The 18,486-nt window shown below is 36.9% G+C and overlaps 1 protein-coding gene across 1 annotated transcript; it reads left to right on the forward strand.

Moving 5' to 3' along the window:
* Positions 1 to 17,353: 17,353 nt before the first annotated feature.
* Positions 17,354 to 18,295, forward strand: LOC126491698 (vomeronasal type-1 receptor 4-like). The gene has a single exon (XM_050127529.1). It carries the CDS (start codon positions 17,363 to 17,365, stop codon positions 18,293 to 18,295), a length of 933 nt encoding a protein of 310 aa, XP_049983486.1. The 5' UTR covers positions 17,354 to 17,362.
* Positions 18,296 to 18,486: the final 191 nt, after the last annotated feature.

The raw sequence follows: 18,486 nt of genomic DNA on the forward strand, positions 1-18,486 counted from the left end.
ATAGGCTTACTAAATTCCACTTCACATAAAAATTAATAATAATGAAAGGTGGCTCTGGTGTATCCTGAATTTTGTTTGCTATTATTTTATTGAGAATTTTAGCTTTATGGGTATTGACTTGTTTATTTCCTTTATTGTTGTTCTATCTTTATCTGGTTTGACATCAATGTAATGCTGGCTTCATAAAAAGAGTTTGAAAGAATTTATACAGCCCATATGGTAATCTGTCTTGGGGTTTATCAAAATAATGGAAAATGGAACTACTATTTGACCAAGATATTTCACTCCTGGGTCTATATCAAGAGTCTTCCTTATCATACCCATTTCAACATCCATTTTCATTACTGTTCTATTTATTATAGCTAGAAAATAGGGCCCGCTTACATAACCAAAAATAGAAAAATAGAAAAGTAAATATGTGTTCTTAAGTAAAATTGACTATTAATTGACCAGAGTAAAAGATGAAATCACAAATGTGTAGGAAAATTGATGCACTTATAAAAGATAATTTTAAGCTAAGTCACAAAATCTCATAATGAAACAGGATCACATGGTCTCCTTCATATGCAGATCTTAGCCTATAATATATATATATATATATATATATATATATATATATATATATATGTAAATGGGTGCCAGACAACTTAATTATAGAATTTGGAAAGGAAACAAAGAACATAGAATTAGGTAATGAACAGGTAAATGCATCCATGATTTATAAAAGAAGATATAAAAATAACTATTTTGTATTTTTTTACTTTGACATTTTTCTTTTTCTGGTGCAAAGGGGCATAAAAATGTAATTGCTAGAGACAATGTAAAACCTCAAGCAAAGCTGTATGGCTTTAGCATAGCTATTCTAACTATACAGAAGTTCATTGAAATTGACAGAATTTTGGCCTGGACAAGTTTTCCTATGAATGGATATTTCATGGTTGCTCTTTAATGCTTTTCTTTATAATTTCATTATAATAAAGTGATGTTAGTTTAAAACAAAAATCTATCACAATTTATCCAAAGATGCAGGGATGGCCAACATATAGCCATCAGTAAATGTAATGCATCACATAGAAGCACTCAAAGACAAAATCACTTGCTTATCATATTAGATCCCAGAAAACAATGTAGATCTGGTGCTCTGCCCAAACCTACACCTACCCAGGCCAAGAAAATGGTCATGTGTTGACCTACCACAACATCCATCCAATCTGTGATCTGCTGAAGCAGGTGAATGAAACATCCCTTCAGACACAAAGCTGCAGGATTTCTACAACACAGGACAGCAGCAAAATAATCAAGATGAAAGTTTCAGAAGACTAGAACCAAAACAATGAGTCTCTGCAATGAGCACTTGCAAGTAAAGAAAAATGGATAAAAGTGGTTTTTTTTTGCATGACTCACTGTGTCACGCTACCATTTCCATAAAGAGATTTATGTTTTCCTTCTCATGTTTTTTTTTCATTTTTTTCTCTTAAATTTTATTTTGCTTTATTTGGAGGGGTTGCAAGGGCAGAGGGTGGATACAAAGGGGTTGGGAAATGAAGGGGATGAAGAAGCAGGATATGAAAGACATGGAGAATAAACAAAAATAAATAAAAACAAACAAAAGAGTCTCACAAAATAACAAAGACTCTATATGTCAAGAGTATGTGTTAGTGTCACAGAGGAGTTGAAAACACATGAAACCTAAGCAGGAAAGCATTTGGAGTAGATTACAGAAGTCATAGAGGTTGGTCTAATGTATTTGAGTTGAGTGGAGACATGGAAGAGGATGCAAGACAATGGATTGTACTGTGGGAGCTCCTTCAGCCAATAGCCTTTCAGATACCAGCCCACTTGGGCATGGTCTCTTTTGCCTTGTAAAACAGCAGTAGCCATGCACTTGCTGTCTTGCTTCTGACTCCCGTATGACTGCTAGACACTGTTCCTGTTCACTCAGAGGGCTGTTGTCTAGGACAGTGATCTGTATGTTTTCCCCTTAAATGAACGACCCTTTTTATTAATCATAATTCCACACTGATGTGGGATTGTTTTCTGACTTACACCTTCGTCTAGTGCCCAACGAACGTTTGGTTTTAGAACCCCCTGGCTCTACTACCCACAGCCAGCTCAGACTGTGCCTGGCTAGGCCCTCCCTCAGCTGGCCACAGCCAGTGCTTGGAGCCAGCAGTTCATTTGGATATAAAATTCTCATGAAGGGATGGCTTTTCTTGCTGAAGATAAGCTGCGGTTCTTTATATCATCTCATTACTCACCTCAGACTGGATTCCAGTCCTCCTACCACCACACACTTAGATGGGATATGGGCTTTCCTGGATGCCTCCTGTTATCTTGTTATCTCTGTGGTCCTGCGGCTGATGACCAATCAGGGCCTAACTTGGTACATACAGTTTGTGATTTCTATTAACTATTTTTTGATTTAAACATATCTTTTGGCATTACACACTAAAATCAGATTCATACCAGTCACAAGAATCCAACTGCACTGCCTGGCCCAGCTGGGTTAATTTTGTGGGCAGCCTGCTACACCTACTGGCAGGTTAGGGTTATTGCACCTAATCCAGCTAATTAAACCACAGGTAAGATTTAATAAACTAAGTATAGATTATAAATTGCTAATTTAAAAAGGCAATATGATAGACAACCTAACCATCCAAGGTTTCAATAGCCTCTTTAATTACAGCATGTGTGAGGTTTTACAAGACTTATATAATGTCCCTTCTACATCATTAACCTTAATTCTGGGGATTAGTTTTGTCTTCAGCATTTTTTTCTAAAAATATGGTTTGACAGTAGGGTTAAGAATAAAGTGTTTTTAGAAATGGTGAAGTTTTTACAGACTGAAACAACATTTCTCAAGAAAGAGCTTGGAAATCTGAAGAAGAATATGACTTCATTTAACAGAAGATTAAGCACTCTGGAAAAAGAAACAGATGATTTGGCATATAAAACCCAATCAATTACAGTGAGTGCTGAAACATTATTTAAGAGAATTTGCATTGTTGAATGTATTAATCAGACTCTGTCAAAGCGGTATGAAAGATTGACTGATAGAATGTCTTTATAGGAAGGTAATATGTATGTTATAAAGATTAAAGATTATGTACTCCACATAAGGAAAACAGAGAAAGCACACATTAGAGACTTAACAGCACACCTGAAAGCTCTAGAAAAAAAGACGCAGACTCACCCAAAAGGAGTAGAAGATTGGAAATAATCAAACTGAGGGCTGAAATCAACAAAATAGAAACACAGAAAACAACCCAACAAACCATTGAAACAAAGCTGGTTCTTTGAGAAAATCAACAAGATTGACACACCCCTATCCAAACTAATCAAATGGCAGAGACAATGGACACCAGCCATTTGGGCTGGATAAGAACACAAAGCAATTGATGAACTTTCAGAGGTACCAACAGCCCTGCCTTTAAAATAGTTACTGAGAAACCAATATGGGTTAAGAAGTAGCCTATAGCTGAGGAAAAAATGCAAGCTTTAAAACAGCTAGTGGAAGAGCAACTAGATGCTCAACATATAAAAGAATCTCCCAGCACTAGGAATTTTCCTGTATTTCTTGTTAAAATGAAATCTGGAAAATGGAGAAAGGTGACAGATCTAAGGGCTAGCAACAAAGTTTTTCAATCTATGAACCCTCTAGAATTTGGAATTCTTCTGCCTTCTCTGCTTCCAAAGGGATGGCCTCTCATAGTTATTGCTTTAAAGGATTGTTTCTTCACTATACCTTTACAAGAAAAGGATAGAGAAAAATTTACCTTCACAGTGCCTACTTATAATAATTCTCAGCCTACTAGAAAATATGAATGGACCATACTCCCACAGGAAATGCTCAATAGTCCCACCCCATGCCAATAGTTTGTTAGCCAGCCATTGGGTATAATTTATAAGCAATTTCCTAAGTCTATAATCTACCATTACATAGATGACACTTTATTATCTGATTCAAATATAGATACTTTAGAAAGAATGTTTGAATGAGTAAAGAAAGTTTGCTTAAATTGGGATTATAAATTGCTCCTGAAAAGATTCAATGAGGAGATTCTGTTAATTACCTAGGTTACAGAATAGGTTTACAGAAAATTAGAAAACAAAAGGTACAAATTCAGAGAGACCGGTTGCGGACTCTTAATGACTTTCAAAGATTATTGGGAGACATTTTCAGTCTATGACAGGCTGATCTAATAATTACTTTAAACAAAACCTTAGATGAAGATAAAGACTTCAATAGTCCCAGAGTATTAACAGCTGAATCAGAAAATGAATAGTTGATTGTTGAAAAGAAATTACAGGAGGCACATGTGGATAGGGTGAATCTAAATCTTAATTGTATTCTAGTCATATTGCCTTCCAGAATTTCTCCTACATGTGGGTAGGGTAAATCCAAATCTTAATTGTCATATTGCCTTCCAGAATTTCTCCCACAGAAATTTTAATGCAGAGGATTGATATTATCTTAGAATGGATCTTTGTACCACATCCAAGTAAAAAAATTAAAAAACTTATGTGTAAAAAGTCTCTGAATTAATTAGAAAATGTAAATTGAGATTTTTGTCAATTAGCAGGTAGAGACCCAACAGAGATTATAATGCCTTTTACTGCTAATTAAATAAAAAAAAGTTATGGGAAGACAATGAATCCTGACAAAGGACTTGTGCTAACTTTTAGGAGAAATTAATAACAATTATCCCAAAAATGATAGGCTTAACCTTATAATGAGAACTTATTGGATTCTTCCCTGAATTGTACATGATCCACCAATAACTGGAGCTTGTACATTTTATACTTATGCAAATAAATCATGTAAGGCAGGTTACAAGCAGAAAAATTAGGTAAGGTGGAAAAAATTCTGTTCAGAAGGCAGAATTATATGGAATTCTTATGGTACTAAGGGATTTTAAAGAACCTCTCAATATAGTTACTGATTCACAATATGCAGAAAGAGTTGTCTTCCATATTGAAACTGCTGAATTTATACCAGATAATACAGAATTAACTTTACTATTTATTCAGGTACAAGAAATAACCAGGAATAGCAATCATCCCATATACATAACACACATCTAATCCCATATGGGTCTGCCAGGGCCTCTAGCACAAGGTAATACAGACATTGATCAATTATTGATTGGAAGTGTGTTGCAGGCCACTGAATTTCATAAAAACATCATGTAAATGGCAAAGTTTTAAAGAAAAAAACTTTCTATTACATGGCAACAAGCCAAGGAGATTATAAAGAGGTATCCTACTTGCTCTTTCTATATTCAAACACCATTGCCTGAAGGGAGTAATCAAAACAGTACTCAGAAGAATGACATCTGGCATATGGGTATATTCCATTTTATGAAATTTGATAAATTTAAATATGTACACCACACCACAGACACATATTCAGGTTTTCAATGTGCAGCTGCCTTGAGCTCAGAAAAGGATGACTCAATAATTATACATTTATTGGAAGTTATGGCCATCATGGGTATACCTGCACAAATAAAGACATACAATGGTCCGGGATATGTATCCAAGAAAATGAAGCAGGTTTTTTTTTTGCTTATTTTAATATAAAGCACAAATAAATCCCTAAAAGATACCCTAGGAAAACAATAAAAAACAATCAAACTGATAATGGAAAGAGTTCAATACTTGAAAACTGAAATGGAGGTAATGAAGAAAACACAAACCAAGGGACAGCTGGATATGGAAAATCTAGGTAAACAAACAGGGACTACAGAGACAAGCATAACCAACAAAATACAAGAGAGAGAAGAAAGAATCTCAGATGCTGAAGACACTATAGAGAAAATAAACGCACTGATCAAAGAAAACAGCAAATCCAACGAATTCTCATCACAAAACATCCAGGAAACCTGGGACACAATAAAAAGACCAAACCTGAGAATAATAGGAATAGAAGAAGGGGAAGAATTACAGCTCAAAGGCCCAGAAAATATATTCAACAAAATTATAGAAGAAAACTTTCCCAACCTAAAGAAGGATATTCCTATGAAGGAACAAGAAGCATACAGAACAGCGGATAGTCTGGATAAAAAAAAATCCCTTCACCATATAATAATCAAAACACAAAACATACAGAATAAAGAAAGAATATTAAGAGCTCCAAAGGAAAAAGATCAAGTAACTTATAAAGGTAAACCTACCAGACTTACACCTGACTTCTCTATGGAAACAATGAAAGCCAGAAGGTCTTGGATAGATGTGCTGCAGAAACTAAGAAACCATGGATGCAAGCCCAGACTGCTATACCCAGCCAAGCTTTCATTCACCATCAATGGAGAAAACAAAATATTCCAGGATAAAAACAAATTTAAACAATACATAGTCACAAATCCATCTTTATAGAAAGTAATAGAAGGAAAATCACAACCCAAGGTTGCCAACAATGCCCACAATAACCCTTCACCAGCACAACTCAAAGAAGGGAAACACACAAACTCTACCTCCAAAAAGAAATAACCAAAGTTAACAACCACTGGTCATTAATATCACTTAATATCAATGGACTCAACTCGCCTATAAAGAGGCACAGGCTAAGAGATTGGATGCAAAAACAGGATACAACATTCTGCTGTTTACAAGAAATACACCTCAACCACAAAGACAGACATCTACTCAGAGTAAAGGGTTGGAAAAAGGTTTTTCAATCAAATGAACCTAAGAAACAAGTGGGTGTGGCTATACTAATATCTAACAAAATTGACTTCAAACTAAAATCAACTATGGGTTATTAATATTGGGAATAATAGTCTTCCCCTATAATGAGCCTCCTAATATGTACTCTGATAACAAAAGATCAACATTGAAATCTTTTATGTACAAGTACTACTATATTGACTAAACAGGTTGTGTTTATATCATTAAGACTCGTGTGTATGTGTGTGTAAACAATTAAAGGAACAGAGGCCACAGAAATAAGAAAACTTGTGAAGTGCCCATTGGAAGTGTTGGAGGCAGGAAAGAGAAGGAGGATGTAGGTATACTTAAATTTCAAAAATTCAAAAAAAATTGAAATATTTGTTTCACCAAAAAGTGCACACATTTCATGTTTCTCAGAATATTTTATGCCTACATTGTTAAATGCTTTGTATCACATTTTACTAAGTGTTCTAATAATCTCCTTGCTAATTGTAATGTTATGTATTTCTTTGACTCCTACTTTGTTAAAAATTTCAATCTCAGATTTAACTTTAACTGTTCCTCTGCTGACTACACCAAAATGGGGCAGATTAGACACTTGAATATTGAGAAATAAATTGAACACAGCCCAAAACAATGTTAAAACCCTGTAATGTTGTAATAGGAACAGGCTATGTTCCTTTCTCTGGGCGCCACTCTGTTGAAGGAACAGTGGTGGACTGCTGCATCCCGCCACTGGCTAGCATTACCCCCGAAATAATTACATGGAAACTGTATTCTTTTAAACACTGGTTGGCTCATTAGTTCCAGCCTCTTATTGGCTAGCTCTTACATATTGATCTAACCCATTTCTAATAATCTGTGTAGCCCACAAGGTGGCTTACCAGGTAAGATCTTAACCTGTGTCTGTCTGGAGTGGGAGAACCATGACGACTCCTTATTTTTCCCAGCATTCTGTTCTGTCTATTCCGCCTACCTAATTTTTTGTCCTATCAGAGGCCAAGCAGTTTCTTTATTACTTAACCAATGAAACAGCATATAGAAACATGACCCTCCTCCATCACTGTAATATGTATCCATCTATAGATTCTAGATTGTAAGACCCTATTGCTGAAGATACCTTATTCTTGAGTTATACACCATCAAGAAAAAACTGTGACCACCTGGAAGCTTCATCCCTTCTGAATAGTTTTCATAGTGCTGGATGTAATCATAAATGTTACTGAGATCTGAAGCCTGATATCTATAACAACAATAATCTTAGTGAAATAGTGTCATGAACATCATGGGAGTAACCAAGCACTTTATAATTGAGCTGAAAGCCCCCCCCCCCCCAAGATGGAACCCTTACCAGGTAAAAGACTATGTGGCTAAAGAGTATCAAGACCCTCTTAAAGAACTTAATATTAATGTTCTGCTAAATGGACATAGTAACAATCAATCCCCTAAACTCTTATCTTTATGCCAATTTATTAGTACAGTTCTTAACCCTTACCACAGAAGATTCATATTACACTATACGGTGATTACTACAGAGGTGCAAAATCATTCAAGATGCAGAGAATAAGAGACTCCAGAAAGTGCAGTTAAATTAGAACATCTATATCACAGCTCTTCCTCCCACGAATTATGGATCATCATGGAAGAAGTAGCAGAAAGAGTGTTAGAACCATTCTAACAGTTGATTATTCTAAAGAAACAGGTTTTGTACAGACAGAACTGTGCACTTGCACTTGTGAACTCATGGCATCATGAACAAAACCTGCTAACAATGAAGCTAGACAAAATTCCAGAAGATTGAAAGATGTCAGGATTCCCAACTCATAGATGACGAGTTATTGACAGCAGAAGATTTCTGGGAGAGGATGACAGATTACTTTGAGGATTTGAACTTTGAGCCATGCTTCCATTGATACCCTGAGATAGGCATAAGGAGCATCAGTAAGTACATTAAGTGGCTGGTGTTCTTTATTTTGCTTTTGTAAATACATAAAATTTGCAGGAAATAATGGTGGGGGAAAGACTTGACAAGGAGAAAATGGGAGTGAGTTTGGCTACAAGCATGTATATGTATGAAAAACTCAGGGAGACATTAGTAGGAAATTCTCTAACCCTTTTCAAATGAACCAAGTTTATTTGTATGGGGAGCAGTCAGAGAGTCCTATATCCAATGAGGCATTTCATTTCTTCAATTTGTCCTGAATCTGATCTCAAAGTTTCTAGAAACTTCCAGTTGACAATCAGTCATGCTTCGGGGATTATGAGAACTTAACTGTTCTTCAAAACACCTAGTGTCATTAGAGATAATCATGAGAAACTCTTAAGTGTGTTTTAATTAGCAACTGCAAAAAGTTTTATGAATGATTTTGTCTCCCAAAGCCACCCTGTCATTGCCAGTGCAGGTGATATGAAAATTGTCATTCTGAAGGGAGCTGAGGTCACAGAGTCTCAAATCTTTATCTCAGGTTTGAGCTGCCTTTCTCTCTCACAGGGCTGGTTATTATAATGTCAGAATCTGTATACTGAGTCCACCACACTGCAGAGGTTGGAAGTCAGGTGAGTACACTACATTGCATAGGGTGCTGCAGAGACAGCTATGAAGAGGCCTATGTAAACTGTCATATCTGATAATGGGAATCTGGAGTAGAAATAGATCTGTGTAACAGAGAGGGAAGGCATAAGAACTATTACATAGTAAAGAGGCTAGTGAGAGAGACCTAAGTGTACCTAACCTTATGCCAATCCCTGAGGCTTCCTGCTGTAATGTAAGTCCCTCACTCAGGGAGAATGTAGGTTACTCTATGGTAACAAAGCCCACTTGTGAAGATGCTGAAGGACTGTGGTAATAAGTCAATGTGACTGTTTTCCTTACCTCACAGGATGTGTAGACTAACCTTGTGGGTATTGTTTATTATAGGTGAACGTAGGTATACACTAAACATGAGAATGGAAATATAAGAAGCACACAACCATGGGAAGTTGCAGGATGTGAATCTGATTCTGGAGTAAAATGCATTCTTATGTAAGAGTACATTTATGAGTTATAGTTGCAGTAACTGTGTCGGGACAGACTGACCCCTGGTAAAATGATTGTTTAGAACTTCAATCTTCAACTTGGAAAGATACCACTGATAGAAGATTACTAGTATGAGTATCAGGCAATGACAGCCAGGTCCAACTGTGCTTGAGTTCCTTTCCTGGTTTAGTCATACTCAGATGTTAGGCATAATGTCATTCCATGCTTTCTCACAGTTTATCATTGTTGTTAAAGTAACACAGGGCCTTGCACATGGAAGTCCGGGGCTCTACCACTCACCTCATTTGTCTCCACATTTAGATCTCTATTTCAGTTTGGACAATGTTTAAGGTTTTACAATTTCAGATTCCTTTGTCAATATCCCACATGCATTTCCTCTATTAGAGTACATTATAAATGATACTATAATTAGTCCATCAACATAAGAAATAGCAGGAATATACAGAATTTTAAATTAAATAGTCTTGTCACTTAATTTTCTTCTCATGCACATGTAATTTATGTTGCATTTTCTACAGAGTAATGGGGTTAGTAATTCATCTGTAGTTTCCACTCTATTCTTACCCCCCTGTGGTAACTATGCATATTTCTGGTGGCATCATAAATATCTGGTCCACCTTGGGCCTGTGAAATAATATTGGAAGATGGAACAATTTTCTGCTCACATCAGAATACACTTAGAACACTGAATATTAGTAAAATATTGAAAGTCTTATTTGAACTTGTCATTTTCCTGTTGAAATGTGACTTTAGGAAAAAAATGAAAATTTATGTTTAAAAGGATTTTAGTGTCTATTTTTATTTTGTGTGCATGAATATTTTGCCTGTGTGTACACATGTGTACTATTAGAATGCATTGCCTGCAGAGGACAGAAGAGGATTGTGAACCCCTAGAAACCAGACTTACATGCAGTTTTAGCCACTGTGTGGATGTTGGTAAACAAACCCAGGTCCTCTGCAACAGCAGCAAGTGTTCTTTATCACAGAGCCATCTCTCTAGTCCCCACAAATAAAAACTTTCTACAGCCAAAAGCACAAAACATAATACCAAAGAAGTATATAAAACATCAAGTGGGGAATACAACCTGCATACGGACTGGTGTATGTTTGAGAACATGTCTTATGGCTTAGTGAGCACAGACTGAGGTGACTGTGCTTGCACCAAACTAATGTTACTCAAATCCTTTCTGGATCCACTCTGACAAAAGAAGTTTTTTGATTTAAAGAGGTGCTTAACCCTTATGTTTTTATGATCTGATCTTGAAAGAGGAAATTAAGAAGAGCAGTTATTCATAATTTTTTTAGTTGTTGGTTATTTATACACTTAATTACTAAGAAAATACACATACCATTGCTTATGATGTTCAGTGTACAAAAGGAAAAGATTTCAGATGAAACAAACAGATAAAGCAGTACAAAACAACCATGAAGTCTAAGCTGTAATCCACAGAAATGGAAAGATCTATGTATGAGTATGGGCATGGGGTTTTTAACATGGATCAGGGGAGGATATTAAGAAAATTGGGGGGCTGGAGAGATGGCTCAGAGATTAAAAGCATTGCCTGCTCTGCCAAAGGTCCTGAGTTCAATTCCCAGCAACTACATGGTGGCTCACAACCATCTGTAATGGGGTCTGGTGCCCTCTTCTGGCCTGCAGGCATACACACAGACAGAATATTGTATACATAATAAATAAATATTTAAAAAAGAAAAAGAAAATTGGGTAAAACTCTATATTTGAACTTCCTACATTGGGGACTCTTCAGAACAAGGAAGGAAAGAGTCTCTCATTACAAGAATCATATTGCAACTGAAATTTAGATCTGATGGAATCGAGGCATGCAACCCAATAACTCTCCTCTAGAACAAGGGTGCACATAGGAGATAAATAAGTCCCTGACTGATTGGCTTTTATGAGTTACAAATGACGTGTTGTCATTTATGGCTATGTCAGTGAACACAAAGAACTAAAAGTTCACAGAAGATAGTCAGGAATAATTGAGGGAGCTGGAAACATGAGAGGGAACTCTGTTCACTGTGTAGAATAGGGATTTCTTCACTATTAAGGGGGGAATCAAATTATGTGACTTTAGTACATCAGTATATTGGACTTTATATGTTTGTTGATGGGACATGACTAGGCAAGAAAGACTGTAGAATTTGAGTGATACAAATTGGTATACACACAATAAAAATAAAATATTTTAAAATTTGTATTTTCTGTTATACATGTAACATTTACAAAATAAAACAAAGTGAATAACTACCAGTGAGGATATTAGATTTCAGTGGATTTGACCACACTGCAGCTTTGTGTGCAGAATCCTATGGCTGTGATGACAAACACCCATTTCCAGATTGGATAGAGTGATCTCTCTGATCTGAGCACCGGAGTGGCCTCAGCCTATGGCAGACAGTGGTCATTGTTTCTTTTCATTATCTTGCTACACTGAATGTAGATGGACACACAAACATTCAGTTCTCAAGCACATGGTACACTTTCTTCTTGGTCATTGTCATCTGAAGAGACTCAATGGCCATAGCAGCTCTTAGGATGAAGCATCTTTTCAATAATTGTAGTTCTTTCCATCCTCACAGGTGTGTTGGTGTAGGTCCACTGGTCTCATCTTCCTCGTAATGTGCCTAATCTCTCAGAGAGCACAACTCCAGGTAGGTAGAAATTTAAAAAGCTTCCAGGTATGTTAGGTTTTCACTAACCAGAAATATATTGAGAGACCACATCTCAAAAAAAAAAAAGAAACAAAACAAAGAAACAAAAATAACACAGCTTTCAAGTGCATTGTATTTTCACCTGATCTTCCTTTGAAAGTGTGTGTCCTAATTGTCATACTTGCTATGTCTTTGATTGTCAGGTGGAGCATCAGAAATTAAATAAATGTTTGTAATTCTGTTCAGACAACCTTTCAGTGAACTGAAACCTCAGTCAGCATCAGTGTTCATAAATATTGAAATGGTGTTTGTTGAACTCATGGCCTCAAACTGTGATTCTATGAGTTTCATAAAAAGATACCAGTTCTACGCAACTAAAAATCTCTCTCTCTCTCTCTCTCTCTCTCTCTCTCTCTCTCTCTCTCTCTCTCTCAATAAACTAAAAATCCTAATACTAAATCTCACAGCATTTTGACAAATAATGCACATCTTGGAATACAGTAGGTACAGAAAAACAATACTATAAGGTCCTCAAAATGACTTTTAAGTAATTAGCAAAATCAGACTTCTGTTTCTTTTTTGAGGGGAAGAGACTTATTGGGGTATCATTAAGAGGTTAGAGCACATTTTCCTTATGTGTGGCGGTACATTTTGAAGTTTTTGTTAATGTGATAATTAACCTTACACTCCATGTATTGATCTTTTTTGAAGTACTATTAAAGATTAACTTACCATGGTTTCATGCCCAAAATGGACATTAAAGTGGAAATATAAGAAACACACAACCTTGGGAACGTGTAGGATGTATGTTTCTGGAGTAATAAAACATTCTTATGTGGCACCTCATTTCTCGTATGAGTATAGAGGAAGTGGTAAGTTTGATTGTATTGAATAGCCAGTAGTAAAGCAGCTCAAAAACTCTTCCTCTTGAACTTGTAAAGGTAACATGGAATGGAAGGTAGAGTAGAGCATAATTTTTCGGCAGTGGCAAACAGAACCATATGTGTCCTGAGTTACCTATCTTTCCTGTATTAGTCTTACTATAAAGTTAAGAAGAACCAGATAGCATGCCTTTCCTCGGTGTTTATTATTGTTGCCAATAGAACACAGGGCCTTGTGCTTTGCAAGCCTTGAATGTACCACTCAGCTACTTTATATCCACACTAGTGCTTGACCTCCTTAGACAATAATTAAGGTTTCACATTCTTCTGATTATGCTTTATAGTGTCATGAATACCACATCTGTTTGAATGCATCATGAATTGCATTATAATAGATAAATTAATATAAGTATTTTCATATGTAAGTTGTGGTGGTACATACCTTTAATCTCATCATTTATGAAGCAGAGGTAGGCAGCTCTCTGTTAGTTTGAAGTCAACATAATCTACATAGTGAGTTCCAGGATAGCCAGAGCTACATAGTGACACCCTGGCTTAAAAAACAACAGCAACAAAATATTTGCAAATATATACAGAATTCTAAGTCAATTATTGTACTCAATGTTCTTCTCATGCAATTATTTTTAATCACATGTTGATATTTAACGTTGCATATTTACAGATGAGTAGTGGTAGTAATTCATTGGTAGTTACCACTATATGCTTTATCTCTGCAACAGTAGGAATGCATATTTCTGGTGGAATCATATACACCAGGTTTATCCCATTCCTGTGAAACTAAACTGGAAGAAACTTTCTATCATGTCAACCAGCCTTAGAACACTGTTTTCTTTTTATTTATTTATTTATTTATTTATTTATTTATTTATTTATTTACCAAAGATTTCTGCCTCCTCCCCACCACCGCCTCCCATTTCCTTCCCCCTCCCTCAGTCAAGTCAACCTCCTCCAGGGTTCCCTGCCCTGTGGGAAGTCCAAGGACCACCCACCTCCATTCAGGTCTAGTAAGGTGAGATCCAAACTGCCTAGGCTCCCACAAAGCCAGTATGTACAGTAGGGTCAAAAACCCATTGCCATTGTTCTTGAGTTCTCAGTAGTCCTCATTGTCCGCTATGTCCAGCGAGTCTGGTTTTATCCCAGGCTTTTTCAGACCCAGGCCAGCTGGCCTTGGTGAGTTCCAGATAGAACATCCCCATTGTCTCAGTGTGTGGGTGCACCCCTCACGGTCCTGAGTTCCTTGCTCTGTTTTCTATTACAATCTTGAAAACTTTATATGCACTTGGCATTTCCCTATAGAGTGAACATTTATGCAGAAATGAAGCCTTATTTTTAAAAAGATGTGTTATTATCTGTCGTATTTTGTGTGGATGAATGTTTTGCTGCATGTATAAGTGTGCACTATGGAAATTCAGTGCCTGCAGTTCCCATAGAGAATATTAATACCCACTAGAACTGGAGTTTCAGGTGATGCTGAGACACAAGTAGGTGCTGGGAATCACACCTAGGTCATCTGCAAGAGCATCACATGTTCTTTACCACTGACCGATCTCTACGGTGCCCTCAAATGAAAACTTACAGCAGAAAGCAGACAGCCACTTATCAACACCGTGAAAAGTGTCAGGTGGGGAAACACAGACCACATAGAAGAAGTAAATGCGTTTGGGAACATCTGTCATTGCTTTGTGATCACAGACTGAGGGGACAGTTTGTGTCACACTATCCATGCCATGACCTTTCTGTATCTGCTTTACCTCTAAACAGCTTTGGGATTTAAAGAGTCATTTATCCTCAGAATTTCTAAGGTCAGATCATGAGAGTGTCCACATCATGCAGTTTTAAATTCAAGGAATGGAATCAAACAAACACGAGAGTGTGACTCATAAATTGTCACTGCTATCTGCCATATATGCACTTAACTCAAAAAAATTATTTGCCATTATACCTCAATTCTTAGCAAATAAAACTAAGTGAATATTTAATAGTGAGAATATTGAATTTTGCTGGATTTGACCCATACTTTTTGTGTCTTTGTGTGCAGAACACTATGACTGTGAAAACAAATATTCATTACCAGAATTGAGCAGAGTGGCCTCACAGATCTGATACTGAAATTCTTAATTCTCAAAGATTTGATACAGATACTTCTTAGTGACTGTCATTAAAGTCATCTTCAGGGTCACAGCTTGTCTTAAAATGAAGCATCTTGTTGATTCTTGTAATTTTTCTATCCTCACAGAGGCATACAGAATCTATTCAACCCTCTTAGGTGTCCTATTCTAGATTCCTGAGCTCAAAACACATTCAACCCACATAAACACACATTTCTGTCACCTATATAAAAAAACAACATTGAGACAGAATTATGCTAGTGTTATTCTGGGGTCTTTTTTACCTCCTTAATAGAGTACTCTCTATATTCTGCTGTAGCCCTCGCCTAAGGTGTTCTCCAGTATCCGTGCGTGGAGAGGTAGAGACTGATAGTATTTGGTAGTTCCTAAGGTCTCAGATCATGTTCCGACTTTGACTTAATTTCTTTAGATCTCAAGATTCATTGCCAATTTTCTTCAAGTTATTGTTACTCAGCTGTCATTGCATGGCTGTTGATTGTGTGGAGCAATGGTGCATTTCCTGGGCCTGCATGGTTCATACTGGTACTGACACACAGCTGCTTCTGCCTACTTCTTCAAGGGGATCTTACCTGCTTCCGAGGGTTTCAGACACCTTCCTGCAGGAATAGAATATGGTGTGCTGGGAGTATACTCTGTCTTAACTGCACTGCTGGACTGTCTAATCCAATGCCTTTTTTCCTATAATTTCCACTATAAGCCTAAGAAATGGTGCATTGATTATCCCAGACACAGTTTTAATAGAGACCCTAAACATTTCCTCAGTCGCTGTCATTCATCAGATACCATTCTCCTTGCCACTTCTGCTAGCACATTTTGCCTTATTTTATCTGATTGTTCAGTCTGTGAGATTTCCTCATACCAGATATCCCCTTCTCTCCAAAAGCTCTGAAAAGTGTGCACACATATATGTATCTATGGGATATGATTTTCGTAAAACTATATCTTAACATGATATAAGTTGTCAATTCAACCATCATTCTAATGCATTTGTGCTTTTAATATTTTTCCTGTATAAGACTGTTGCAGGGAAAAGACCCAAAGTCCACTCAGCATGACAAAATTTGAAATTGAGAGTCTGTTTTAAGTGGACTTGGTTACTACTTGGAGAGCAACATTCTCACGGTGCTGTCTCAAATTCATTTCACAGGAAGCTTTTAAGGGCAAACATGACAGAGCAAGTAAATCCTGGTTGTCAGTGTGCAGGGGTGAGCAGGGAGCAAAGCAATCAAACAGGTTAAGAGAAGCTAAAACCAAGATGCTATTTGGGGTGTTTTGACTCCCAGTTTCTACAACCGGGTTGGGTACATTTCCAAGGGAGGGACTCCTCATGGAGGGAGTAGAAAAGGGGGAGATAATTTCAGGTTAAACAAAAGCTGTCTCGACATGAGACAAGATGAAGGGTCACTTGCAATGTAACAAGGCCATGGGTATATTCTCAGAGGCATCATAAATTTCTTCTTTCATATCTTATTTATAGATGAGATATACATTAAGCATTGATATATGTAATTATCTGGACATTACTTAAGTTGTTTTTATTAACACCATGACCAGAAAATATTATATTCTGGAAATGTTGCATTATATTTGTTTGTTTGGCCAGTCAATTTCCATTGTTTCTCAAGGGCCAATGTCAAATCATTATGAACGATTCATTTTTCTCTGAAGTTTGATGCCCCTCCTTCATCATTATGTACATTCTAATGTATTGTTCATTCTTACAGTAGCATACATAGACAGGAACTACTACTGTCAAACTTTTGAGGATGAGGTCTTTCTAAATGGTAATGGCTGGCCTTGAACACCTAAACTTAAAATACCCTTCATTCTTTCAGTAGCCACATGAAATAAAGGCTTCTTCCTCTACCTCAGGCTGCAAACATTTGTCAGTAGTTATTTGGTCAGAAGAATAGTCGGGCCATATTCTAAAGGAAATTGTGCCAAGTCACAGAATGGACTTCTGGAATATGGCAATTAGGATTATTTTCTTATTACAAACCACAATTGGAATCCTGGGGAATTTCTCTCTAATTTTTTACTATCTAGTCCTTTACTACAGAAAATGCACATTAAAGCCCACAGATGTGATTTTGATGAACGTAATGGCAGCCAATGCCTTGATCATTCTCTCTACAGGAGTGCCCCAAACTATGGCAGTTTGGGGACTTAAGCAATTCTTGAATGATTTTGGATGTAAGCTCCTATTGTACATTCAGGGATGTGGTAGGAGTGTGTCCATTGGTATCACTTGCCTCCTGAGTGTCTTTCAGGCCTTGACCATTTGCCCCAAGAAATCCTGCTGGAAGGATCATAAAGTCAAAGTTGAGAAATACATCAGCTGCCACATTTTCCTCCTCTGGATCCTGTACATGTCCATAAATTTTATTTATTTTTCATACACAATTTTGAAAAGGAGCAGCAAAAATGTATCACGGAAACAAGATTTTGGATACTGCTCCACTGTGGGGCGGGATGAAATTGTTGACTCACTCTATGCAGCACTGGTGGTTTGCCCTGAAGTCTTTCTTTCTGTGCTCATGGCCTGGTCCAGTGGCTCCATGATTATCATTCTCTACAGACACAAGCAGAGGGTTCAACACATCCGCAGCTCTCATGGTTCCAGTAGAATGTCGCCTGAGTCCAGAGTCACCCAGAACATTCTGATCCTAGTGTCTAACTTTTTCGTTTTTTATACTCTCTCCTCCATCTTAAGAGGATACATCAGTCTTTTAAATAATAACAACTGGTGGCTGGTGAACATGAATCGCCTGACTTCTCTGTGTTTTCCATCTTTTGGACCCCTTATTCTCATGAATCATTACTCCATTGGGTCCAGACTTAGTTTGGTCTGGATAAGGAAGAAAAATTATTCAATCTCATTTTAGCATTAGAAATGATATGTTTTTCTTAGTATCCAGTTGTTAACTGACCTGTCACACTCCAAATATCAACACAGAAAGTTAACTAGGTAGCACTTTGTCTTTTTAAGATTAGCTGGAATGAATATGGGAGTTTTGTCAGAAGGTTGAATCAGCAGCCTTCATATTGTTTGAGGCCCATTGTACTCTTCAACTTG

The sequence above is a fragment of the Alexandromys fortis genome, unplaced genomic scaffold (genome assembly GCF_014885135.2).
Source record: "Alexandromys fortis isolate MF-2015 unplaced genomic scaffold, M_Fortis_MF-2015_v1.1 scaffold_267, whole genome shotgun sequence".
Lineage (NCBI taxonomy): Eukaryota > Metazoa > Chordata > Mammalia > Rodentia > Cricetidae > Alexandromys > Alexandromys fortis.

Bases quoted from the DNA above. Each gene is read 5' to 3' on its own strand.
- LOC126491698 (XM_050127529.1), top strand. From the start codon at position 17,363: ATGGACTTCTGGAATATGGCAATTAGGATTATTTTCTTATTACAAACC.